The sequence below is a fragment of the Drosophila rhopaloa genome, unplaced genomic scaffold (genome assembly GCF_018152115.1).
Source record: "Drosophila rhopaloa isolate 14029-0021.01 unplaced genomic scaffold, ASM1815211v1 contig_115, whole genome shotgun sequence".
Taxonomy (NCBI): Eukaryota; Metazoa; Arthropoda; class Insecta; order Diptera; family Drosophilidae; genus Drosophila; species Drosophila rhopaloa.
The window spans coordinates 11,596,213-11,620,879 of record NW_025334990.1 but is presented as its reverse complement, the minus strand read 5'-3'; the positions used below and the strand labels follow the sequence as shown (position 1 = coordinate 11,620,879).

Here is a 24,667-nt window from a genome sequence, read left to right as displayed (position 1 = left end):
ACAGTTTTTGATGTATAAAAATGATATCTACTATTTTAACAAACCTAAGTTTTATGATTGTTTTCTCCTAGCTACAAGAGTTGTTAACGTTTAAGAAGTTTAAAGCTATTTCAGCCCACTGTGCCCTAGCCCTCATAGGCATCAGCATCGGCACTGCCAAGTTTGGCCCATAAAAAACACTGCCCTCATGTCCTCGAGACGTTGTTACTGACAGCCACGTGAAAAGGAGCAGGACCAGAAACACAAACTTTGCGACAGGCCGGCCAAAAAAAAAATGGTGACCCCAAGCAGGCCAGGATCTATCGATGGAGGAGGAGGAGGATGGGTAGGTGGAGGAGGAGGGGGTAGAGGACCAAAGGAGCAGGTCGGCCGAGAACGACGCTGCTTAAATATTAATGCCTCGGGAGTCGGTGGGGCAGACCATGAATAAATTTTTGGCTATGAATTTTCAATAGCCCGTCCTTCCCTTAAACTACGTTTGCAATTTGTTCCACGACTTTAAGAGTGTCAACCGCTCGCAGGTGAGTTTGCAGGGCATTAGGTGTCAGGTGAGTCACCGCAGAACCAAAGTCGAACCGCAAAAGGGTCAGTCGAATTGAATTCATTTCGATTTTCACTTCCGTTTCCTGTGGCACTGAAAAGGCGACCCCGATTCGAACTCCCAATGCGTGGGAACTTTACGAGCCAGCCGGGGAAAAAGGAGCCGAAGGGAGTGGGCACGTGCGTATGGCGCCAATTGCCAAATGACCGCAAAAGTTCAGAGGTCGAGTGCCAGGCCATAGATGGCCCAATAAATGCTGTTCGATGCTGCACACCGAAAAAAGTCTGACTAAATTGTAAAAAGATATTAAGCGTTTTAGTATACAGTGTGATTACAAGTATGCAAATTTAAATAAACATACATACAATAGAAATGGGTCAATCAAACACTTATATATTAACGCTTATATTATAAAGAATAATAATCTTGTTAAAGATCAACTATGCTTACATGCTTCCAGTTAATGTAGATGCATTTATTCTTTATGGCAATTTATTTTTCAATAAAGAAAGCTATTTTATATTATTAAAACAAAAATAAACAATTATTATACAATACTATATATTTTAATAGGTAATTCCCTTTAAAAATTTGTCTTCTGTTTCTCCCAGCTAATTAACATTTACTTTAATTAAGCTGCATTATATTTCTCTCTGTGTCGATGTGGGGCCTTAATCAAAAACAAAACTCCAGGCGGAAGTGCTCCACTCCCAACCATCACGAACCCGAACTGACATTGCCCACTGATTTTATTTGCTCATCCGAAGCACTTTATGAAGCTTTTATTTGATTTTTATGCCAGCCGCTATTTCCATTTCTGTAATTGAATTGTCATTGTCGGGGCGAAGCCACGCAGCTAACCACCGACTACTGGTTGGTCCTGGTGCTCGTCCTTGTTTTGGGCATCCTTGCGGTGGTTCTGGTTGGTCAGCCTTGGCGCCTGTCCACCCGTTCGATATGTCCGGACATGTCAAAAGCGGTTTTGCGCTTGATTGGCGCTCGGACCCCCGGATAAACACCCAAAGGTATACAAAAGTGACGGACGCAGGACAAAGGACACTGGACACTGGACGTGGCACGTTCCGGAGAAAAAAGGGTTGCGGTCACAAAGTTCCGCCCCAAGGCCATGGAATTGGTATAAAAATTGCCAGTTAGAAGTGTCCATTCATTGGCAAATTGCGGCAATTGATGTGGGTGACTGCAAAAGTTTGGTAGTTGGGTGGTGTTTCTGATGGCTGATGTGCTAAAATGTCACCAAACGAAAGTGAGCAAATAAAAGTGTCACAAGAAGAAAAGCAATTTGAAGTTTTCCTGCGTTGGGGAAAGTGCTTCCATTTGTAGAAAACTTAAGACACCTGCTGAGGTTGCATCAATAAAAAGGCACATAACACTGAGGTTTTTCAGTAAGGGTTTGAACAAAAAAGATACAAACTATTTGCATAGTATTTAAATACACAATAAGGTAAATATATTTTAAATTTATGATTAGATATATCTCTATATCTGCCTAACAGTATGCTACAAAAAAAATTGTAGGTTAGTCTTGTTAATATAGTAGAAAATATTTGGATGAGTGATAATAAATGCAAATTAAGGACTGAGAGTAAAAATAAAAATTGTGTTTTAGAGTATTTATTCTCTGTGATTAATGACCTTACTTTTAACTGCAAGTTAAGTCTTAAATAATGATAAAAATATTAAAATCTATATTCACAATAAAAAGTAAGTTACCTTCTTATTAGAAATTACCCCTTTAACTACTACCCTTGCAAAATAAAACACCCTCTTTCGCACATTGGCATATATCATTTGAGATGTCCTTAGAAACCCCCACTCCAAGATGTGCCATCCACCTGTTCAAAAATGCAAACTCGCCTTTGCACACTCTTCGATGCCCATTTCGAGGACAATTTGAGCAGTTTTCATATTTAAAATTCCCAAAATGGTGCTACGTGAGATAATAATCGTTACATTTAATGGGTTGCCAACTCCTGCTCCTGCAGCTGCAGATATATGTATTTCACATTCGAGATACTTTCAGCACCGAGCAATTTTCACCGCCTGAAGGACGACGAGGAGGAGATAAATTTTAAGGAAAAGGGTTTTCTTGCGTTGAGTTGGCAACAAGAGAAGTTGGCAACAACCCCGGGGTCTTGGCATCGTTAAACTTCCGCCGGATGTGCCATTAGCTGGGGTGATTCAGGGGCAATCGGCAAACATAATGGCATAATCGAATGATAATTTAATAAGGACCAAACTGTGACGTCAACATTTGAATTGTGGTCGTTTAATTGAATCCTCGCCGTTTTGCTCCATTTCCTGCCACGAAACTGCTCCTTGAAGATGAAGTTTTCGGAAGGCGGAGAACGGAGTCGAATGGATTGGAATGTGTTATTCATATCGATGTGTGTGCATAATCAGAATGAATGTTCACCCGGGGAATTGCCGAGTTGTGAGAGGTAGTCGAAGGAGAGACCAGTAGACATGGTCCTTGCCGCTCGACCAATTCGTTCTGACAACTCCTGTTCCACCTAGTTCACGTTCACGTTTCCCCCTGTTTTGTGTCCAACACAATTCAATTTGCATGCACTCATGAATAATGCAGCCAGCCAAACAGCCAAATAATTCTAATGGACTTTGGCTGAAATATTCATAAAACAACATCAATGAAACCAAAAGAATGCAATGCAAAGTGCTGGATTTTGTGAAGGTTATCATTTTCACGGAAGGGGATTCCACATAAGATGTTGGACTCAGTAATTCATTTCTTAATAGTTGTGTATTTCAAAAGTCAAGGGAATGTCTTGCACAAAAATCAGGCCTAAGTTATACAGCAATTTTCGATGCCTTTTTGTCTTGTTGTAATAATTATATTTGATTTTAATCAAACTAATTCTTTTGTTTATAAAAAAAACACTACCTATTCAAATAAAAATTGTTTTTATATAGTTTTAGATCAAAGGCAAATATATTTTGTTACAATTTTTGTTAAAAGTTTGTATGTTTGCTGTAAATGCCAATCGATTGAAAATTTGATAACGAATTTAACGAGGGATGACACTCCAAAAGTTGACCATTATTTAAGAGGGTTGTGATCAAAAAAACTGAAACAAAAGTTGATTTTTCCGAATTTTCATGATATTTGGCGAACATTCGACTAAACTAACGAATTCGACGAAATATGATTTGAACACTTTATCCACAGGGTTTTCATAAAACAACCCAATCTGCAGTATTTTCTTGTAGAAAATAATTTTTAAAATGGCCTATCATAATTAAAGCTTCCGTTCTCGTTTAAAATTAAAAGTACTTAATCAAGCGGATACCTAAAATTGCAAAGGAGCCATAAGGTTCCGGAGTTTAAGTAAATATTTGCCCAGGATGACTCCAGAAACAAAGAGGGGAAGTCCTGTCAACTGCGGCATGTCCTTAATGTCTTGGCAAACACAAGTATCGCAACCAAATAGGCCGGTGGCTTGTGGCTAGCCAGGAAATTGGCCAACTCTGACCTGGCAAGGAGCCCAGGCTCTGAATGCCTCGTCCTGCGTATTAAAAATAATATGCAAAGTGCGGGGACCTGTTGAGATTTTCACAATTCCCAGAACAAATAACATATTCACATATTGTTGTGAAAACCCGCCCGCTCCCTTTTCCGGCTGTCTGTCTGTGTCCCCTTGGTCCTTTCCTTCTTGGGGTTCGGGTGTGTGGTTTTTTCGACTGGCTTTTTCCTTTGTTTTTGGGGCGGTCCGCTTATGATTTATCATCGCCGACGCCAAAGTTATATCTTCAAGATTAAAACAAGGCGGGAGGCTTTTAACTGACACGCCCCACCGACATCCCCAATTCTCGTTCATTTACCTAATGTGACAACTTTAATTTGCCTTCAGCCTCAGCCAGCGTAGAAATTCCGCTAAGTGGCTTTCATATTTAACATTTCGATGCGGGATGATCACCAGGAAGTGGGTGGCTAACCTCGCCTTCAAGTCGAGGAAAGTTCTCCGCTGCAAATTCTAGTTTTGCCAATTCAAACAGAAAGTTTCCCCGTCTCCTTGTTGTAATCCCATATGGATTGTGTGTGTGCGCAGCGAAGTTTCTGGGATGGCAAAGTTACTACTTGTATGTCCCGGCCTCGGAACTAAATAAATTAGCCAAAGGCCCTGGCAGACTACAAGAACTTCCCACTCCGATTTTGTAAGGAACTCCTGCAGACCGCAAGCCGCACACATTATTAATATTATTTATGATTGAGTGACTGTGCGTGGCTTCCAAAAGAAGGGGAACTCAAGACAGATGACTGACCCGAGTCTAAATTAAAGATTATGACGAAGAGAGAGTGGCCAGGTCTAAATATTTAATTCTAATGAACAAGTTCATTTTAGGAATAGGTGGTCAGTGGTAAAAGGTTCAATTAGGAACCCGTGATCTAAAACTAATGGAGGATTTAAAGTTTTACGGTGAATAAGTATAAATATTGTAGAAAAATGTATCTATGACGAAATATTTTATAGAATTTTCGGCTTATACAGATAACCTATGCAAATTATATCTCATATATTTTCAAGATTAAAATAAAAGCCTGTGATGCTAAGAATTGTTCAGACAAATATTAGGTTTTTATGTGCGACATTACTCATTAAACACTTACATATAAATTCAACATCATTTTTGTGAACTACAAAGTTGTAATAAAGATAAAAAAAGATAGAAGTTTGACAGATAAAAAAGTATTCTTAGGACTTCTTTTATCATGAATGATTGGATGTACATATGTTATTGTTGTTTTTAAAATAACTGTCAAATAACTTTGCCCTGCTGAATATATCAGTTAAAGTGTAACAGTTTCAAATTGAAAAGAGCGTATAGCTTCCCCTGTTTAAGGTTTTCCTTGCCAGTATCTGAGCCGAGTTCATCTTTATATGCATGTTCGCACATCCATTAATCCGTTCCCGAACAACAGCGGAAAAGCGACAACTGGAGGAGTGGGGCACTGAACCCGAATGCAGTCACTGGGGAACCAAGGAATTTATGGTATAAAAAATGGATTTGCGATGTTTTCGCTGTGCAAATTAAATTTATTGCCGCGGATACTTATCCGTGTGCCCATTGTTCCGGGTACCTTTAGCTACACGTATCCACACGTGAGTGGGAGGATTGTGGATGGGAGGATGAGTGGTTGTGCCATATCCACCCACCCAATTTATTCGCGGCTTTTCATGGCGCTTCCCATTTAACAGATGGAAATGGAAAATTATGAAGCGACGTGCCCGGAACTGCAAAGTTCCTACTGTTCGCGTGCCCACATAATAAATGTACCTGCCTAAGTGAGATAAATAAAAAAATGTATGCGGGAAAAAATTGAAAATTAAAAAAGCAGGGAACAACAGACAGTTGCACGCTCTTTTGGAGTCCCCCATTGTATTTGTTGCACTTGCCTGACAATGAGACAGGACTCCACCCACAACCCACCACCCAGAACCGCCCACTACCCACTACCCAATCCCCACCCACCGCAGACTAAACGGAATAAGCGTTAATGCTTCGTTTGAATGAATTTTTGATTGCGTTGTTTACGATTGAATTTACTTCCTGCCAGGGAAACATTTTTTCCTACGCTTTGTTTTGTTTGCTTGTGTTTTTTATTTTATTTGGGGAGTGAGCATAAATTTGCGTATCTCCAACTCCTCTGGAATTCGCAAAAAAAAAGCTTTGCAAATCCGTGCGAATTTTTTTTCGGAGTTCTGAAGCTAACTGTTGTTTACAGCTTACCAACATCTCCAAGGAGAGTTTTCTTTTCAGATCGGAGATAATGGAAATGGCAGAGGGAATGTGTCGGTGTGGGGTGTGGAAATCTTCTTAAACACTTTTCACATTCAGTAAGCATTAAGGGGGAAGTCGGAAAATGCGATTAAATAAACGATAATTTCTGATATTAATAAATTATCCAAATGGCTTAAAAGCATATAACATATAAGCCACAAAGCTTAAATGTTTTCGGATCAAACTAATTCTCGTTTCAAAACTTTATTAATAAGCTGGTAAATTTCCCTCCACACAGTATTTGTGTTTTTCAAAAGTAAATTCGAACAGAGGCTTGCAATGTCAGTTCTCATAAAAAACGTTTTCAAGGAATTTAAACTTTATAGATAATCAGGTATGTAATTTTAAGATTATCCGCCTTTTAACAGTATTTATATCATTAACTAAACTTGTAACTAAGATAATATTCAGCGAAGCTAAAGCCGAATCTCCCCTGTAGTTTGAGTTTTAACTTTGGCCTACAGTATATAAAAAAAAATTGTAAAATAATTTCTTATATTTTGATAAATATTTTTTAATCCGTGTCCTTTTAAAGTTCTCAATTTCAGGAAGTTGAAACCCCAACTGATGATGGGAAATCAGCGATATAATCTCGTTATGGAACTCCTCATCACCTCCTTGAGTTTATCGGCCTATTGCCCAACGTAACAGGAAACCAATTAATCTCTATCAATGCCCGGACTTCGCAGGCTCAAGCTCAAGGATCAAGTGACAAGACATCGACTGGCTTAACAGACGAAAACCGAAATGGACAGACCGTGAAGTGGCCAGGAGGATGCGGGGAAATCTGGGGGGTGGAAGGATCTGAGATGGAGACGGGGACTGACATCTACGACTCCCTGGAGTGCAATCGGAAATGGACGCCAATGAAACAAATGCAAGCACGTAAAAAAGTCGAAGACCACGGAGCAGCAAAGGTTGTCCTACCTCTGACCCCTCGCCATCCATCCTTTTCTCAATCAAATTCCCTTCTCCTTCGGAACTTCCGATTGTGCAACGTGTGGTATGAGTAATGAGAGAAACGGCAGCCGAAAAGGGAAAACGATTTTCCGGTTCAATCAGTTTTGATTTAAATTGCAATTATTAACTTCAGTTTGCCAAATCATTTATTTGGAGGTAATATGGGGGTCTCATTAGCTCGTTTACCGGTTTTGCGGAATTGTTTTACTTCTTTGGGATCATTCTAAATTGTGCTCCAATAAACCAATCAGAATAATACATTATAGTTGTATAGTTAACAAAATCAATTAAGAAATTCAAAAGGATTGCTTTTTTTCAGTTAAACTGTATACAAAATTTACAAATAAGAAATAGGAATTGGGATAAAAAACAAATTATACGCTTAAAAGCTGAAAAAAAATACATTTTGATTTTCGAAGCTGGTGCAATTTCAGATAGTATGAGGAAATAAACACAAATAACAGTTGGATGGAGGCCAAGTTCGCCCACCTAATCAAAAAAGATTCATAGGTAACACTCTGTCTAAAAATAAACTAACATTTCTAGATATCTAACAACACCGTGCCCTCTGTTCATCCTTCTAAAGTTGTTTTATCTCTCATTGGGATTAGCTAAGAATTATTATTTAAATTAAAACTTTCCTAAGCCGGAGCGGATTGCTTTTAGCTTCCGTAAACAAAAAACCTTTTGTCTGATAGATTAAAATGTCGTCACGTAATCGCAATACTTCATATCATGAAGTAAAGTTTTAAAGACCTCATCGGCTTATAAATGATATAAGGAGTATAGGTAATAAAAAGATACAAAATATAGAGAATACAAAATAATATTAGTCGAAAACAAACTCTTACTTTCCTTCTAAGGAAATATTATCTTTTATTGGGTTAAGTTGAATCATCTGGTTTTAAATGAAAATGCCCAGACAGTAGCAAAACTCTTCTAGCTTCTGAAATCCTATAAAAACTTTTATCTGGCTGATGCCATGCAGACCCCAGGTGTTCTATTTCCCCAAACTTACGTTTAAGTGTTAAGCATTATATATATTTAAAGAACTGGTCAATAAATCATTTACATTTGTTATTGTATTTGACTAAAAGCACACAGTGGACAAACAGAATCTCAGGGGACAAAAGAGACCTAATCGTATGTTATAGTAAACAACTTGCTTAAATCTAGAGGTTGGAGATGCTAAACTCGCCGAATACACAAGTAAGTATTTACACAAAATGGCGATAAGCGTTATCAGACATTGTTAGGCTAGGTGCCATAACCAACACGGTATTATGCCAATAAAATGGAGTGACGCAGCCCCATGTCACTTCTCATATGTCGGATTTTGATTTGGTCTCCGTTTCAGCCACATTTTTGGTTTCCGTGTATTCATCAAGGTCAGCCTTCAGGGGCTTCTTTTCCTCCTCCTCCTCTTCCTTGTCGACCCCCAGGTTTTGGAGTTCCTTGAGCCCAAAATCAGGTAATTGGTGGCACGGACTGTTCCACGGTTGCAAAGTGGAATTCGAGAAAAGCACATACAGGATGCCGCTGCCTGTCAACATAAACGAACTGATCAGGAACACATTCTTCCAGGCCTCAAACGTTTGCTGCAAAAAAAACGTATGTTAAGATGAAAATATCCTGGTCAAGAGAAGATCCCAACTTACATTTTGGTAGGTAAGCTGTCCCACAATAAGGGGCGATATAAAGCCCGGCATACCACCAATCATTCCACTCACACCCAGGACAATGCCCGCATAGTTGGGCGACAGATCCACCATGGAAGCCAACGGACCGGAGGACACTGCACCATGGAACATGGTGGCCAGTGCGACTAGAATTATAGCAGCCGTCGCGTTGTAACCAAAGTAGGCCAGAGCCAAGACCACGAAACCCTTAACACCACAACCTGGAATAAAAAGATTACAGAATTGATTGCTAAAGGATGCATTTAAGTAATAGATATTTTAAAAGAGTAAATGATTTTTTTGATGTATGGCCTTTGGAAGATATGGTAGTTATTTTGTAAACAATTATTTTCTTGTTTAGTCGTGATACTTACAAATAAAGGTGGCCAACTTTCGTACATTTGTGCGACTCAGGCGATCCGTCCGCAGAAGATAATCGGCAAAAATGGAGAAGACATAGGCGAAAATCATTCGCATGAGATGCGGCAATCCCGACAAGAAGCCCGTCTGAAAGATAGGATATAAAATATAAACTTGTTCAACCCACTGAATAGAGTTCTTCACTCACCGCTCGGATGTTCCAGTGATGGATCTTGCTGAAGTAGGTCGGTGCATGGGTCATCAGTGTAAACAGGCCCCAGATGCCGCCCCATTGAGCCACCACATTCAGCCACACCGGACGGGAGGTGGCTATCGCCAACCAGGGAGTGGGTCCCTTGGCACTTTGAATCGAGGCACCCAAGGACTTTTCGATATACTTTCTTTCCGAATCTGAGATGCGAGGATGCTGTGCGGGACTATCGAACACGAGGAACTGCCAGGCGATGAACCACAGGGTTCCCACGATGCCACAGGTATAGTAGACCCACTCCCATCTGGTCCAGTCGATGATATAGCCGAAGATCGGATAGAACAGGGCCACGCCCACGGAGCTGCCCAAATAAGCACTGACAAACTTGCTGCGCTCGTTGGGCGGAATCCATTTGGCGGTGAGCACGTGCATCGATGGCCAAGCCAAACCCTGGTGTAGAGTACCATATTAAAACCTGTTTACAATATCCGTTCGGGGATCACTTACAGTTATCCAGCCCTGGAACACTCGAAGTATAATCAAGCCAGTGTAGCTCCAATAGGAGACGATCGGTATGAGGAAACAGCAGAACACACCGATGCCATTAGACCAGCCAAATACCAATTTAGTGCCATATTTGGTCGCCAGGATGCCGCCAGGAATCTGCAGTGTCCAATGGGCCCAGAAAAAGGATCCCAATAGAGCGGCCTGCTGCTTAGCGTCCCATTTAAATCCCTCCTTTTCGTATGGAATCTGCCAAAAATACAGCACATTACTCATACGCCCCGTTGTTGCACAAGCTGCATCACTTAGTGCCTTCATTAAGCACTTAACCAATGATTCAGCGATTAGATATACGCACACTCGCCCAGTCCAAAAACCAACGCTCCAGCGAAAATCGTTCATCCAATTTCGTCGAGACTTCGAGTGTACTATTTTGGGTTGAATTTAAGGAAATCGCACCCTCGCCGACAATCATGTCCACAATGGTGATGTTCAGATTGATCCGGATCATGTAGTTGACGATGAAGCCCATGAATGTCATGTACCACAGCACAGTACGCGCCTCGACTGCAAGATCAAAGCAAAGTACATGAAATGCGAACCCCCAACTTGTGGTTGTGCTCAGTTTGGAGGTCTTGAGCCAGATCTTCGACAAACTTCGAGGTAAGACACGAATTTCAGCTCATTCTCGTACCTTGGGCCATGGTGAATGGGTTGGCTGGTGGGGGTCTTCCTTAAATATTGGACCCTGCTCTCGCAGGAATTGCAATCCCTGAGTCTCGATCTCCGACGATCAACTGCTGCGGACCGCTGCCGGAATAGAATGCCAGACGTCGTCGGCTTCCAGCCGATCCGCCCGTATCTGTATCTCTTTATCCCCGCCGCACGCTACTGATAAGCGCCGCAGATCTGGCGGATTATGCTGCAGCTCGGCTCGTGATCGCTCATGAATCTGCCCTGCATGCGACGGACTACGACGAGTTCCCCGATCGGCAACGCTCTGATAAAATTCGCATCAGCTGTTGGACTATCTTTATGACTTGGCGTGCTCCCAGTGGGTTTGGTTATCGCATTACGAGCTCTGTAGACTAGATATTCCAGGAGACAGTTTAACGGCAGGCCGCTAGCTGGATTTATAGCCTAGCAAAGTGCAAACAAATAAGATATTATTGTGAAGAAACAAGCCTAAGAGTTCATTTGTCTGGCAAAAAACCATAAACCAATCCTAACTTTCCTTTGGATTTCCAACTTCTTTTGCAAAAACGGATGTGCAGAAGTTTCATCTTATTTTAAAATAAGAAAACATAACTAGGAAGGGAAATACTAATGACAATATTTGCGTTTACACTTATAAACTCGCGAGTAGCGATATATTTTTATTGAGAACTTGATTCACAGTTTAGCTGTGTTGTTATTGCCACGGGGATGATTTACATGAGGATCATAGCCTGCACTTACTACAAAACTGGTATAAATAAAAAAAATGTTGATCAAAGTCTGCAAAACCATGCTGTCTCTTTTGTAAGAGTTTTTGCATTTCATACAGGGGGTTTCCTGAATTATGCACAACTTTGTAGTAAGTGAGCAACGTGTACTTAGGTAGGCTAGCATAAGGGTGAGACCTACGAGTTGCTGTCTAATTAAATAGAGGGCTAGCAGTGGTGCGAATCTGCCGTCGTGGGGGACACCGTCGCAGGGCGTGGTGCTCCACAAGTGGCTTCCCACAGACGGCTCAGCACTCATCCGACGTTCTCGTATGACATCGCTGGGCGTTCGCTGGCGGTCGAGCCGAAGATCGTGGGCGGATGATGCTGCTGTCCCTGTTGTTGCTGCTGGTGGGGATGCTGTTGCTGCTGTTGTTGCTGGTGGGGATTGTGGGCATGCTGGTGCTGCTGGGCAGGTGGCTGCTCATTACGCAGCTGGCCCAGCGGGAACATGATGTTGTGGGTCATCTGCGGGTGGTGCAGGTGCTCGTTGGGTGGTGGCGGTGGCGGTTGCTGGTGGGCAGCATGATGCGCCTGGGCGGCCTCCACATGCTTGCGCTGCTCGCTCTGCTGCTGCTGTTGCTGCTGATGGACCTTCTCCGCGGCGCTCTCCTCGTACTTCTTCTGCAGCTGGAAGAGGGGCAGCTGTTGGGAGGCATGGAGTGGCACGGAGACTGCCCCAGTGGCTGCAACCCGCTCCACCTGCGACTGAGGCGAAGGTTCTCGCTCTCCCTTCTCGTACTTCTTCTGCAACTGATACATGCTGTGGGACAAATGGGCAGTCACTGAATTGCTACCACTGCTGCTTGAGCTCAGTTTCGAGGAGGTTGAAGTGGATGATGGCGTAGATTTCTCCGCCTTCACGGGCGATTTCTTCTGGTACTTCTTCAGTATCTGCATAAGTTCGGACTTTACGTCGAGGCGTATTTCCTCGGGAACCCGCTTGATCTCCTCGTACAGGGATAGGAGGAATAGCTTGTCGGGATCCCGATTCTTGCGCTTCTTGCTCTTCTTGGGAAAGGCGTCCTGCATAAACTGCAGCAGCTTCTCCTCAAAGGGCGACTCCCTCGATAGCGATCCACCGCCATGCTGGCGCCTCAACAGGTGTGGATGCAAGCCGCCATGAAAAGCTGGGTGCTGAAGCATCCCGGAGTGCGACTGTCCTCCCTGGTCACCGCCGTTGTGTGCCTGCAGCTGGGGAACAGGGTGGCCCTGATACGAGCCACCATTGCTTGATCCGGGTGCATCGTTGGTTTCCCCGTCATTGGTGTGGTGATCCTGCTGCGGCTGTTGTCCCGCATGTGATTGTGGATCCTTCTGGTGCTGCATGTTGTGCTGATGATGACCCACTGCTGCCGTAAGGATGGCATCGCACAGGTGCTCTGGGGCGTAGTCCAAGCCGGTCAGGAAGTTTTCCGCCTTGAGTTCGCCATTCATCTCCTCGTAGAAGTACTCGGTGCCCACAATGTCGATGATGTCGTTGTCCTCCTGGTTCAGTTCGATGCCAGGAGGCGGAGATCCCCCAGAGAGTTGACAGCGCTTAAGCTCGGCCAGCTTTTTTCTGGTGGTCAGTCGCATATCCCGCCAGCACTGCAAGGGATTAAAAGTAGAGTTGGTACATATTTGGTCCAGTTTACTCACCTTCTTCCACTGGATGATGGTCTTCTTGGGGCCAATGGTATTTAGTGCCGCTTGAATCTTCTCCCAGTACCACTCCTTCTCCTTTTTGCCCTCCATGTACTTGGTTTCCCGCAACAATGTGATGAGCATTTTCTTCTGCGGCTTGGTCACTCGGTCCTGTAACGGTAAAGTGCTCATTAATAGGGAAATCCCTTATCCACTCATTTCAACATTCCAATGAATAAATGTCCGTTCTTCTCCCGCCTCGAAAACCACTCAATTGTTGCTATTGTTTATTCAAATGCCAGCGGTGTCTACAATTTTTTGCTGCTCCCCGCAAACACACACACATACACACAGGCCATGTGTGTGTGATTAAAGAATCGAATGTTTCGAATTTCTGCACCCTGCAAATTACCATTGTGAGCTTCTGGAGCAGTCTGCGTTGGCTCGAAATCTTGATTATTTGTTTTTTAAACGCCGACGATTTTTAACTACTCAATTTCGTTGAATTTTGTTTAATTTTTCACTCCGTCAATCATTGCTGTTGCTGCCTTTTCTTCTTCTTCTTGTTGCGTACCTCTGTATGTGTGTGTGCGTTTGACGGTCTCACCAGTTTGACGTTTCGCCCGCCCGGTTGGAAATCAGCTGATGCGCAAACGACCGTTACAAAATTTAAGTGTTACGAAAACAGTTAAAATACCTATTTTATTGATTTAGGCAATTTATAGATTTTCACATCGCAATTTCGAAAATTGAAAATATTCTACCTGAGCAGTTTGCAATCATACCTATAAAATATGATTTTCCGTTAATGTAGAATTACTTTGAATAGCAAAGTAAAAACTTTATAAGTGCTTATTGTTCTGTTCGTAACCATAACATTAAACGAACTAGCATTGATTCCAAAATTATTTTAATATTGACAACATATGTTTGTCCACTTTATATTTTTTCCAAAAAAGACTCCGTTATATACAAAAATTCAAAGTTTAATCATAAAATAATTTGATGCAAGTTTCATTATGAAATCAGTGCTTCGTTGATGCTTTGAAGCGAATACACATACTCTAGAAAATATTCGAATCACACAAACTTTCGCCAAATTTACACGAAAAGTTTTAAGGATAACAATGTATCGAATAGAGATTTCTTATAAATAACAAATTATGCGAATCCATAATCAGCGTTTGTTTGTGGTCGCCTGCCTGCTGACCTGCCTGGTGATGGTGGACACACCCTCCTCGAAGAGCGTGCGGAACAATACGTTGGCATGATTGAAAAGACCATCCTTGAGGGACACTATCAAGAACTGCGAGTTGGTGAAGTGCTGCTTCAGCATGCTGCCAATGTTCTGGGTGTGCGACATATCCAGTGCGGCGTCCACCTCATCCAAAATGTACAGAGGAGCTGGTGAAAACTTCAGCATGGCCAGAACAAGAGATAAGGCCACCAGGGACTTTTGCCCACCAGAAAGCTCCCCCAGACTCTCTTTCCATTTTCCATTGAAGCCCACCTTGATCTCCAAGCCCGTCAAGCAGCCATTGGTGTGAACAGGGTTGAGTTTGGCATCGGCTCCTGGTAGAAGAGAGCTAAAAATTCCGCTGAAGTTCGCGTTGACCTCAGTAGCCGCTCGGTTCAGCTGATCCTGCTCCTCCTCGTCCATCTTCACAATGATTTTTTTTATCTTCTCCTTGTCCATCGCCACAATGTTTCGGCGGCGTTCGGTCTCCTTAAAGTTCTCCTCCTCACGATCAAGAACCATGATGGCGTTCATGTTGAGCGTGCGCTCCATTTTGTCTTTCTTTTCCTGCATCTTCGCCAGCTTATTGCCTGCCTCGTGGGGATCCTCCTTGCTGTAATCGTACCGTGTGTTCTTCATGCCAAAGCAATTTTTCTCTTCTGGGATCCAAGGATATTTCGTCTCGAGGGCTTCCATACGTTTCTTTGCCTCCGTGGCCTCCGTACTGATCTTTTTCTGCTCATTTTCTTTCTTCTTCACTTCTAGCTCAATCTCCTGATTCTGCTTCAGCATTTTGTCCTTCTTGACCAGCATATTCCGCATCTCCTTGTTCTGGGCGTTTAATTTGTCCTTTTGCATCTTTATGGCCTGTTCCAACTCTGTTACCTCGGAGGCAGCACTAGAGCTGTTCGCTTTTAGGGCGTCCAGCTCAGCCTTGAACTTTTCCAAGTTATCAATCATATCCTGATGCTGCTGCTTTGCTGTTTCAATAGTTTTCTGCAGCTCAGTGATCTCCAGCTGGAGAGTTTCGAACTCTTGCTCTCGCTTCTTCCAGTTTGCGCGGGATTTTTCCGCTCTCTGCTTGGTAGCCTTAACTTCGCTGGTGGCCGCTTTAAGCTCCCGTTCGCGATAGCCCTTGGCGTCAGCCAATTTGGCCTCGATATCCTTGATCTTGGCCTGCGATGTCTTCTGTTTCTCCCGGGCGTCTATACTTTGCTGCTCTAATGTCTTGACTCTTTCCTTCATCTCTTCTATTTCGGCCTGGTTTTGTTGAAAGGTCGTTTGTGCCAACCTGCTCTGGCACATGGTAAGCTCGTGCTGGCGTAGTTCTAGGTTCTCTTTCATCTTGTTGAACGAGTGAGCCAGGTTTTCAATAGATCTGTGAAGATAATGGGGTGAGCTTTGGTTTTAGTTATTAACTTATGTACCTACGCCATTTCCTGTTCAACTTGCGAGATCTTGGAGTCAATCTCCCTGTACTCCCTTTCTATTTTCTTGATGGAATACAATTCCTCCAGGACATTAGCACCCTTGGGAGCGGCACCTCCAGATACAGTGCCATGGGGATCAACAACATCTCCTTCCAAAGTCACAGAACGACAATTAATACGCGGATCGTAGCTAATCTACGGGTAAAGGAATAGATAAAAATATATCCTTGAAACAACAAATAATATACCCACTTGTTTTGCTATATCAAGATCCCTACAGATAAGAGTTCCACCAAAACAATACTTCATCACTGGCTCATAATAGCGATCGTAGTTAATCAGCGACATGGCCCACTGTACGTTTTCGGCACCAACTTTGTTCTGAGCGTATTCCACGACATTTCTACTTAGCGAGCCGGACTGAATCTTGTTGATGGGAATAAATGTAACACGGCGCTGGAGGTTGCCTCTCTGCAGGATTTTTTTGCTGGTCACATCGTCATCCGTCACATAACTGTATAACTGAAAGAGAAAGTCAGATCAGAGGTGTTTGTTTTAAGGTAAATCGGTCACCTACATTTCCTCCGGCCGTTGTAACAAGGGCCATGGAGTTTTGCATGTCGTTCACCTGGAACAACTTGCCCACCATGCCGCGCACCTTGCGCCGCTCAAAGTTGGGCTCTGGGTCCTGGTACTGCAGATCATACCGGGAAGCATTGCATCGGTCTAGTTCTCGTTTAAGGTCGCGTTTGCGCATGTGTAGATCGTTTCGATGCTGTTTCAGCTGCTCGAACTGGCCGCCCTCATAATTTAGCCCTTGCAGTTGCCGTTCCAGATTCTTGATCTCCACCACCAACTGGTCATGTAGATTCTTATCTTTGATGTAGGCGGCATCGTTGTTCTGCGTCTCTCCTTCCCTCTGATTTAAGACACCGCGCGTATGACGCAGCTCCATATCTGAGGTCTTAATAGTGGTCTGTGCCTCACTGAACTGTTCCTTTGCCACTGAAACGATAAATTATTATATTACTAATGGTTATTGTTGTTCTTATGGTTTGTGTTATTCCCTGATACTTACCCATCAACTGTTCTTGTAGTGTAGAGGCCTGACCGTCCTCGTTAGTGGACAATCCCTGGGAGACAGCCTCCAGTTTTTTTTGAGCATCCTCGTACGCCTTGGAGTCCGTGGCGTCTGCTTCTTTTAGGCTTTCGAACTCGTCTTGAACCTTGGCCATGTCCTCCTGTTTTTTGGTCAGGGCACGTACATCATCATCAATATTTTTGGAGGCCATGCGAATCTTCTTCTCGTCCTGCTGAATCGTTCCCTGGGCGGCCTTTAAGCTACCCGAGGCAGTGGCCTCCAGTGCCCGCTTCGCGTTTAGCTGTGTTTCCAGATCCTTAATGGAGCCACCCATCTCTGCATCGATCTGCTGCTGCATCTCCTTTACGGAGCTATCGATGTTCTCGACATCTTCAAGATTCTTTGTATGTGTGGCCTTACAATTGGCTATACGATCCTCAATTTTCTGCTCATTGGCCTCCACCGTTTTCAGGGTTTCGCATTGCTTGAGATACTTTGCGGAAATGTGGATTCTGATCAGGAAGTCGATGTCGCGGCAGATCTTCTGATATTCCTGATAGGCAGATCGCTCTTGGCGAAGTTTTACCAGCTTGGGCAGCACCTCCTCGTCGAGCAAGACCTTGGTCTCCCGCACTCTAGTCTCCTTTTTTTCAATAAGGGTTTTGGTGGCATCTCGCTTTGTTTTGTACTGACTGGTTCCAGCTGCCTCCTCCACCATGGAAAGAACCTGAAGAAATTTGTAAGTTATTTAATGGATTTCGTAAGGGGATATAGAGGCCAACCAACCTCTTTGGGCTTCATGTTCAGAACTTGCTGGATTTTGCCCTGCATGATTAAGAAGTTTGGATTGTTGACGTTCAACTGAATCGAACAGAAAAAGTCCTGCACTTTTTTGTTCTGCACCAATTTGCCATTGATGAGGAACTTGTTCTTGCCCCCGACGACCACCTGGCGGGCCACAGAGATCTCCCGGCACTTCTCGTAGCCCTGCGGGCACTGTGCGGCATTTGTGTTGTCGAAGACAATGGTTACAGTGGCCTTGGTGATGCCCGCCTGTCCGTTTTTGTAGACCAAATCTTGAAGAGCCGAAGCGCGCACCTGGTATGCAGAAAAAAAGTTTAGATATAGCCCTGGCTCTGTCCAATAGGTACTCACATTCTGCAGATTACTGATTCCCAGCACAAAACAGATGCTGTCCAAGATGTTCGATTTGCCGGAGCCGTTCAACCCCGTGATGGCCGTAAACTCCGGATCGAATCCCTCAATTTCTGTACGCCGGCCGTAAGATTTGAAGCCATCGAGGACAAGCTTCTTCACGTACATTTTAATGCAATGCGGTTAACCGATTCCTGGCGTCCTCTGCTTTTAATTCCGCGTCAAAATTTTACCGCGATAAGTGTGACCGTGGCTAAGGCGCTAAAATATCCCAAAAAAACCAAAACACACATTGAAACAATTGCATAGGAATTACATACACACAGAAGTGCGAATCTGCTGATAGTCCCAAACGAATCCTAAAATCTATCTACCGGTGAAAAGAAATTATTTAGCCAGCATTATAAATTTTAAAAAAAGTGTTTGAATAAAGTCTTCAACAAGGTCTTATAAAAAGTCTAAGGTCATTTTTTAAAATATCTCAACCACTTAAATTTTTTTATGGAAGTTATAAAAACAAAAAAAATTTAATTTTTAACATTATTAAAATACAGTTTTTATATTAAGCAATAAAAGCTGTACAAATTTCTAAAAACTTTATAATCAGCCTGCTGATTAAAACTTAACTGCATAGTTTATAACAGTAAATACCATTATAAAATCGGATTTGATAAACGATCGTCACCTCGCTATAAGCTTTATTGTTTGATATTAATGCTTGCGAACAACAAGAATGGATGATTTTGACGACGACTCTTTTAATGATGTCCTGGGCTCCATGGAGATGCCCTCGGCGGCGAAGCAACCGAAAGTAGTTGCGCCACCGGCAACAGCAGTGGCTCCAGCTCCGGCTGCCAGCAGCAGCACCGCCAGTTCCGCACCAGCTAAGCCAGCTTCCAATCCGCATAGCGTTCTCGTTCACAGCAAACAGCGCGGCAATCCCATTCTTAAATCTATTCTTAATGTTCCCTTGGAGTTTCGAGACGATATCGTGCCGGATTATGTTGTTGGTCGAACATCGTGCGTCCTGTACTTGTCCCTCAAGTACCACAATCTCAATCCGGACTACATCTGCCAGCGGCTGAAGGTTCTGGGCAAGATGTACGAGCTGAGGGTGCTCCTCGTCCAAGTAGACACACCAGAGCCACACAATGCCCTCAAGAGCTTGACCAGGATCTCACTGCTGGCCGATTTGACCATGATGCTAGCGTGGAACGCCGAGGAAGCGGGAAAAATCATTGAGACCTACAAACAGTTTGAGAAAAGGCCTCCAGATTTGATAATGGAGCGAGTGGAGTCGAACCCGCATCAAAAGGTAGTTATGATTAAATATCCACCATTAACCATACTGATGAAATACTCATATGTTTTAAGCTGGTCGCTGCTCTTACCAACATCAAACCGGTGAACAAAACGGATGCAGTCACCCTGCTGCAAACTTTTGGCAATCTAGGCAACATAATCACTGCCAGCGAGGAGCGACTCTCTCAGGTGATGGGACTCGGTCCCCGTAAGGCCAAGAAGCTGTACAAAACACTCCAGGAGCCTTTTCTTAGCAAGTAGAACTTATTATTAGGTACAGGGTACTTTCATTACTTTGTGTAATTCATTTCATCCATCATTTGAATACTTTAATTTCTTATTAGACAGAAACTGTAAAACAAACAAAGTATAATTATTGTTTAACCACTTAAATATACTACACATTGTTCGGCCTGTTACTCGGTCACTTTCCAAATCTTGATGGTGCCATCATCGCTGCAGGAAATAAGTTGCCCGGCCACGACAGGATTCCATTGCACCGAGTTTACGTCCTGATCGTGGGCACCCTCCTCCGCAGTGAGCTGCTCGAAAGTGGGTTCGTCTGTCTTGGAGTCGCTGGTCTCCTTGAAGATGCGGATTCCATCGTCACCACAGGCGCTGGCTATCAGACCCGTCAGTTTGCACCAGGACACGTCGTAGACAGCCCGCGAATGCTGGCCAGACAGAGTGCACACACACTTCCACACGGTTTGCTTGTCGGGCGTGGCTACTCCGGCTGAATTGCCCGGATGATATGCCCGCCAGATCTTTATCGTGGTGTCATCGCTGCAGGAAACCAGGCGCTCTCCATCCGCATCAAAGTCGATGCTCCAAACTGTGCTTGTGTGCGAAGATAAAGTAGCCGTGCAGTCCCAGTCATTATCCAGGGAGCTCTCGGCAAACATTTTGATGGTGTTGTCGTAGGAGGCAGAGGCCAGGACCTCCTTTGTCGGATGCCACACCACTCGCTTCACGTCCTGTGTGTGTGGATTCAGAACGGCGGCGCACTCAAACTCATCGTCGCCGGCCACCTCCCAGATCCACACGGACTTGTCTCGCGAACAGGTGGCTAGCAATCCACCGGATCGAGACCAGCTAACGCTCTTCACCTCGTTTTCGTGACCCTCCAAGGTAGCGTTGCATTCGAATTCCCCCGAGGATTTCGACCAGATCGCTGTGGTGGCATCGAAGCTGGCCGAGGCCAAGTACTGGCCACATGGAGACCACCGGATCTCGCGGATAGTGCGTTTGTGGCCGTCGGATAGAATCGTCTTGGTGCTCCAAGTGTTCCCGGACAGCGACCAAATGCGGATGGCCTTGTCCTCGCCGCAGGAGGCGAACACGTTGCCCTTGGGATGCCAGGCCACCCCCCAGATGCGGCCCTTGTGGCCCTGCAGTGTGTGCTCAAGTATTAAACGTCCCATTGCTGTCCAAGTGCTATGTGAGTGGATAAATCACTGTCTGTCCGGATTTTGATAACAAAGGCGCATGTAACAAGAAGAAGAGCGTGGCGCAGCGTCAGCTGTTGCCAGTGTTGCACACTGCCGCTATGGAGGTTGCTGTGCTTGGTTTTTTTCCTTCCATAAATCTAGCTTTTTTAATGAAAGAAAAATATATATCTAAATAATTTGTTAGGAAAATTACTCTTTGATCAATTAAATCTGTTTTAATTGTATTTGCAAATAAAATAGTTTTTAAAGATGTGATGTTAAGGAGCATTGCTTAACTTAAATATACTAAAAGAGCTAGATCTAGCTTGAAGTAAGTTCAGCACAAAAGTGGCGTTAGTGTTGTGGAACTCTAGTCGCCCCCTTTCCTTATCAAAACGAACCGAATTCCGTTACCCAGCACCTGTGGTGAAAGTTGTGTATTGTGTTTTTGTGTTTTGCTGATGCTGATAAGGAAATGAACGGATTAATTGTGTTTAACAGCGCCAACGACGTTGTGTACCAGAAACTGAACGAGCCGCTGTCGCAGAAGATCAGGAATGTAGCCACCACCCAGGGTCTGCTGCGTCCCGGCGGCGTCTTGGACAGCAATGTCCTGCTGCAGATTTTCAGCCCCATCGTTGGATCGCAGCGGATAATGCAGTGCCAGTTCGACAATGCCTACTCCAGTTTGCAGTGTGAGCAGGGCTTTAATTTGGTGTTTGGGGATCTGCTGGGATTCACCTTCTTGAAGATCGGACAAATTCCTGTCGAGCTATTGGGACGCCAGATGGGTGTGGCCATAACTCTTACCCGCTATTGTTATGGTGCCAACTTGTTTGCCACTCAGGCGGGAGCCATGCAACAGGAGCTGCTGACGCAGTGTCTCGATTGCTATGAGACTCTGTTGTGGCAGGAGGACCAGACGTACCTACTGGAGGCCATGCCCAAGCTCCTGATTAACGCCGAGCTGAAGAGGACCGTGCATCTCACCCTTGACGCCACGCTGGAGCACCTGAGGCAGTTGGGATTGCCTAGAGCTCACGCCCTTTTACTCGTTTCCCACAAACTGGTGGCCGTCAACAGCACCCGGCAAGCCCTACCGCTCTCCGCCGCCGACCTCCTCTTCCTCAGCCTCATGTCCCGGTCCCTTCAGGCACCAAAGTCCCCGTCACAGCGGGCAGTAGCCGTATTCCTGCAAGGGGTCTCTCACGACGACAACTCCGGCTGCGTTCCCAGCATTGTTCACATCTCTCGATTGCACGGCGACCAGGTTCTCCTGCAGGTCATCGAATACGCCCACATGCCACTAACCAGCTGCATTTACGACTCCTTCTTTGTGCTCCAAAAGATCGTGTCCGTGCAGCATCAGGGCGATTCGGATGCGCTCAAGCCCGCTTACGAGAATCTTGAATCCTTTATTGTCCAAGCTATAAACGCTTTAAAGCGATACCTGAAGCAGCGACCGGAAACAGAAGACCTGGAAAACTGCACTAAGAAGTTTGCCGCCAAGTGGGAAAACCTTCGCAAGATGTACACGGAGTACTTCAAAAACTATGAGCGAGAGCTGCTGGTGAGGATAGAGTCCAATCTGCCCTCGTTTGGAGAGGAACTGAAGCAGATATTTACACTGGCCTGCTGTGACAGTTCTAGTGTCCATGAACTGGACCAGCTGTCCGATACGGCGGCCAATGTGGAGGCAAAACTGCTTGAGTTCGCTGAATTCCTGGCCGTCAAGGCCACTCGCAACATTTCCATCGATGCATACTTGGAGGATTTTCCCGGTCTGGTGCACTTTATGTATGTCAACCGCAGCAGTGGACAAATGCTTGCCCCTGATCTGCGACCTAACCAGCTGGTGCCCAAGACGAAGCTTTGGAGCATGGTGGAAATTGCGAGGAACTATTTAAAGAAGGGCCAGACCACGGTGATTTGGAAGGACAAGGCGTTCCACTACTCGTACTTCCTTTGGTTCGAGGATCAGTCAGGAGGGATTCTTAACACCGTTATGGACTTACAGCAACACTTTTTGGCCACAGGAGCAGCTAGTGGCAATGGATCCAAATCCCCAACAGAACCGGGCGCACTCACCATGGACTATTACCACGATCTGGCTGACTTGTGCTTTCCCAAGCTGTCTCCGGCAAAAGTGCGCGTCTACGAGTTGTACTGCATCCATTTGGGACTGGTCACCGCCACTTGTGCCGTGGAGCATGCCCGACGATTGGTGGCCACCATAAGCGATGTTGTGGGCGAGGAGACATTTTAATGCAGCTTAAACCCCTAAAAATATAGCATTCCATGCAACATTTCCTGAGTTAGCACATGATTCTAGTCAATTTACGAGACTCCTAGAGGAGATATTCCAATCGAAATTTGTTAGATTAAGGACAACTATCCACTATTATAGGGTACACCATAAAAATATTTGTAAAATATATGGAAACATTTTTTCTTCAATCGGTAATAAAAACGTAACAATGAATTTGTTTATTGTGTCTCGGGTTCTTGAGCCTTCTTCAGCTCCTCTAGCTTTTCCAGGAAGAAGGATTTGCGGGCTGTAAGCGGCATGGATTTTTGGCGAAGCATGTAGTTCTCGTTGCCCAGAGCGGTATAGGTATCGTCTCCAATCAGATCCCTCAGAGCAATGTTTTTCTTTAAATGCTTATCGTAGTAGCTGGCTCCAGCAGCCAAAAACTGTTGACCCATGCTGGCCAGCTGCTTGTCAATTGAAGCATCCGTGGATACCTGATTGAAGTCTTTCATAAATGACCAGATGCCCATGCCAAAGAGTGCCAGAATGCTGTAAAGGACGAACCGCACCTAGAGATTGTATAAACTTCTGTTAAAAACTGGTCGGTGATTATAGTTATTTTCAAACTTACGCTCCCATGACGGGCAAAAAGATCAAGGCGCAGGTTTAAGTAGTGACCAATGGTGTAGACCATGAGGAAGCTGACGCTAGGAAAGATCGAGTTGAGAAGCACGCGATGAGTTTGCAGCTGCAGCACAGCCTTGCTTAGACCGAAAACTTGTTCATCCTCATTCAATACGATCGCCTGCTCCAACAGCTTTCCGCTTGGTGAACTCCAATCGATCTGTTGGTCCCTGAAGCGAATGTCCGCCCGCTTGATCTCCTCGGGACTGCCGTAGCCATAGTTCACGGGAATGCCCAGGGCGCCTCCGAATCGCATCTTAGTGGTGCCCGCCTGGAACAGATCGAATCCAAAGACGGTGAAGGGCTTGACGAACTTTCGCTCAAATGGCGACAAGCCCAACTGGTCCAGTGCCTTCTCCAGGCGTTGCTGCACTACCTCCGGCACAGGACGCTCCACGCCATGTCTGCAAAAGGAGAAGATGTTAGGATACCTTTCAACCACGATCATTTGCTCACCCACTGGTAGCATTGCACGAAATCCCGGTAATACTTCAGGCCAAACGTGTGTGGCAGGAAGTTTCCCACAAATAGTCCCACCGTGGTTGCTCCCGCTCCATAGAAGACCAGCTTCCGGCCTCTTTCAGTCTTAAAAAAAGACAGTAATCCCCCACCGGCTTTTAATTTCGGCTGCATTTCAGCACTTGTCGTTTTGTAATAGTGCCAGGGTGACCATCACTGCGCCATATAAATATTCCCTTCATCAATAGGGGTATTCCATAAACTAATGCAGACGTGTTTTGAATTACATTTAAATTAGGAATATATAAATAAAAGCGAGTTAAGATTACAAATATAAGTTATTAAGTTAAACAATGAATTATTCAAGAACCAATTCGGAAATTTTTGAGATATTTTCGAAAAAATGTTGAGATGGAAACGATTTTGATGTAAATAATTAGATTTTGGACAATATCA

General features: G+C 44.4%; 7 protein-coding genes across 7 annotated transcripts; 2 read left to right on the top strand and 5 right to left on the bottom strand.

Annotated features, from left to right (window-relative positions):
* Window positions 1-8,378: 8,378 nt before the first annotated feature.
* Window positions 8,379-10,910, bottom strand: LOC108041613 (sialin). The gene is made up of 7 exons (XM_017119578.1): window positions 10,767-10,910; window positions 10,431-10,639; window positions 10,076-10,321; window positions 9,566-10,018; window positions 9,372-9,504; window positions 8,977-9,218; window positions 8,379-8,916 (listed from the first exon to the last, which is right to left on the bottom strand). Exons 1-7 carry the CDS (start codon window positions 10,774-10,776, stop codon window positions 8,641-8,643), a joined length of 1,569 nt encoding a protein of 522 aa, XP_016975067.1. The 5' UTR covers window positions 10,777-10,910; the 3' UTR covers window positions 8,379-8,640.
* Window positions 10,911-11,407: 497 nt separating this feature from the next.
* On the bottom strand, window positions 11,408-13,747 carry LOC108041614 (putative uncharacterized protein DDB_G0288537). The gene is made up of 3 exons (XM_017119580.1): window positions 13,595-13,747; window positions 13,198-13,353; window positions 11,408-13,146 (listed from the first exon to the last, which is right to left on the bottom strand). Exons 1-3 carry the CDS (start codon window positions 13,595-13,597, stop codon window positions 11,812-11,814), a joined length of 1,494 nt encoding a protein of 497 aa, XP_016975069.1. The 5' UTR covers window positions 13,598-13,747; the 3' UTR covers window positions 11,408-11,811.
* Window positions 13,748-14,120: 373 nt separating this feature from the next.
* Window positions 14,121-18,332, bottom strand: LOC108041615 (structural maintenance of chromosomes protein 2). The gene is made up of 7 exons (XM_017119581.1): window positions 18,086-18,332; window positions 17,717-18,028; window positions 16,928-17,657; window positions 16,427-16,854; window positions 16,102-16,371; window positions 15,851-16,044; window positions 14,121-15,797 (listed from the first exon to the last, which is right to left on the bottom strand). Exons 1-7 carry the CDS (start codon window positions 18,251-18,253, stop codon window positions 14,360-14,362), a joined length of 3,540 nt encoding a protein of 1,179 aa, XP_016975070.1. The 5' UTR covers window positions 18,254-18,332; the 3' UTR covers window positions 14,121-14,359.
* Window positions 18,333-18,406: 74 nt separating this feature from the next.
* LOC108041619 (DNA excision repair protein ERCC-1) lies at window positions 18,407-19,823 on the top strand. The gene is made up of 2 exons (XM_017119585.1): window positions 18,407-19,400; window positions 19,460-19,823. The coding sequence occupies exons 1-2, from the start codon at window positions 18,819-18,821 to the stop codon at window positions 19,646-19,648; spliced, it is 771 nt and encodes a 256-aa protein (XP_016975074.1). The 5' UTR covers window positions 18,407-18,818; the 3' UTR covers window positions 19,649-19,823.
* Window positions 19,691-20,912, bottom strand: LOC108041618 (probable cytosolic iron-sulfur protein assembly protein Ciao1). The gene has a single exon (XM_017119584.2). The coding sequence runs from the start codon at window positions 20,809-20,811 to the stop codon at window positions 19,804-19,806; it is 1,008 nt and encodes a 335-aa protein (XP_016975073.1). The 5' UTR covers window positions 20,812-20,912; the 3' UTR covers window positions 19,691-19,803.
* Window positions 20,913-21,232: 320 nt separating this feature from the next.
* LOC108041616 (Hermansky-Pudlak syndrome 1 protein homolog) lies at window positions 21,233-23,299 on the top strand. Its single transcript, XM_017119582.1, has one exon. The coding sequence runs from the start codon at window positions 21,293-21,295 to the stop codon at window positions 23,081-23,083; it is 1,791 nt and encodes a 596-aa protein (XP_016975071.1). The 5' UTR covers window positions 21,233-21,292; the 3' UTR covers window positions 23,084-23,299.
* On the bottom strand, window positions 23,240-24,416 carry LOC108041617 (transmembrane protein 177). The gene is made up of 3 exons (XM_017119583.1): window positions 24,213-24,416; window positions 23,700-24,156; window positions 23,240-23,637 (listed from the first exon to the last, which is right to left on the bottom strand). The coding sequence occupies exons 1-3, from the start codon at window positions 24,383-24,385 to the stop codon at window positions 23,305-23,307; spliced, it is 963 nt and encodes a 320-aa protein (XP_016975072.1). The 5' UTR covers window positions 24,386-24,416; the 3' UTR covers window positions 23,240-23,304.
* Window positions 24,417-24,667: the final 251 nt, after the last annotated feature.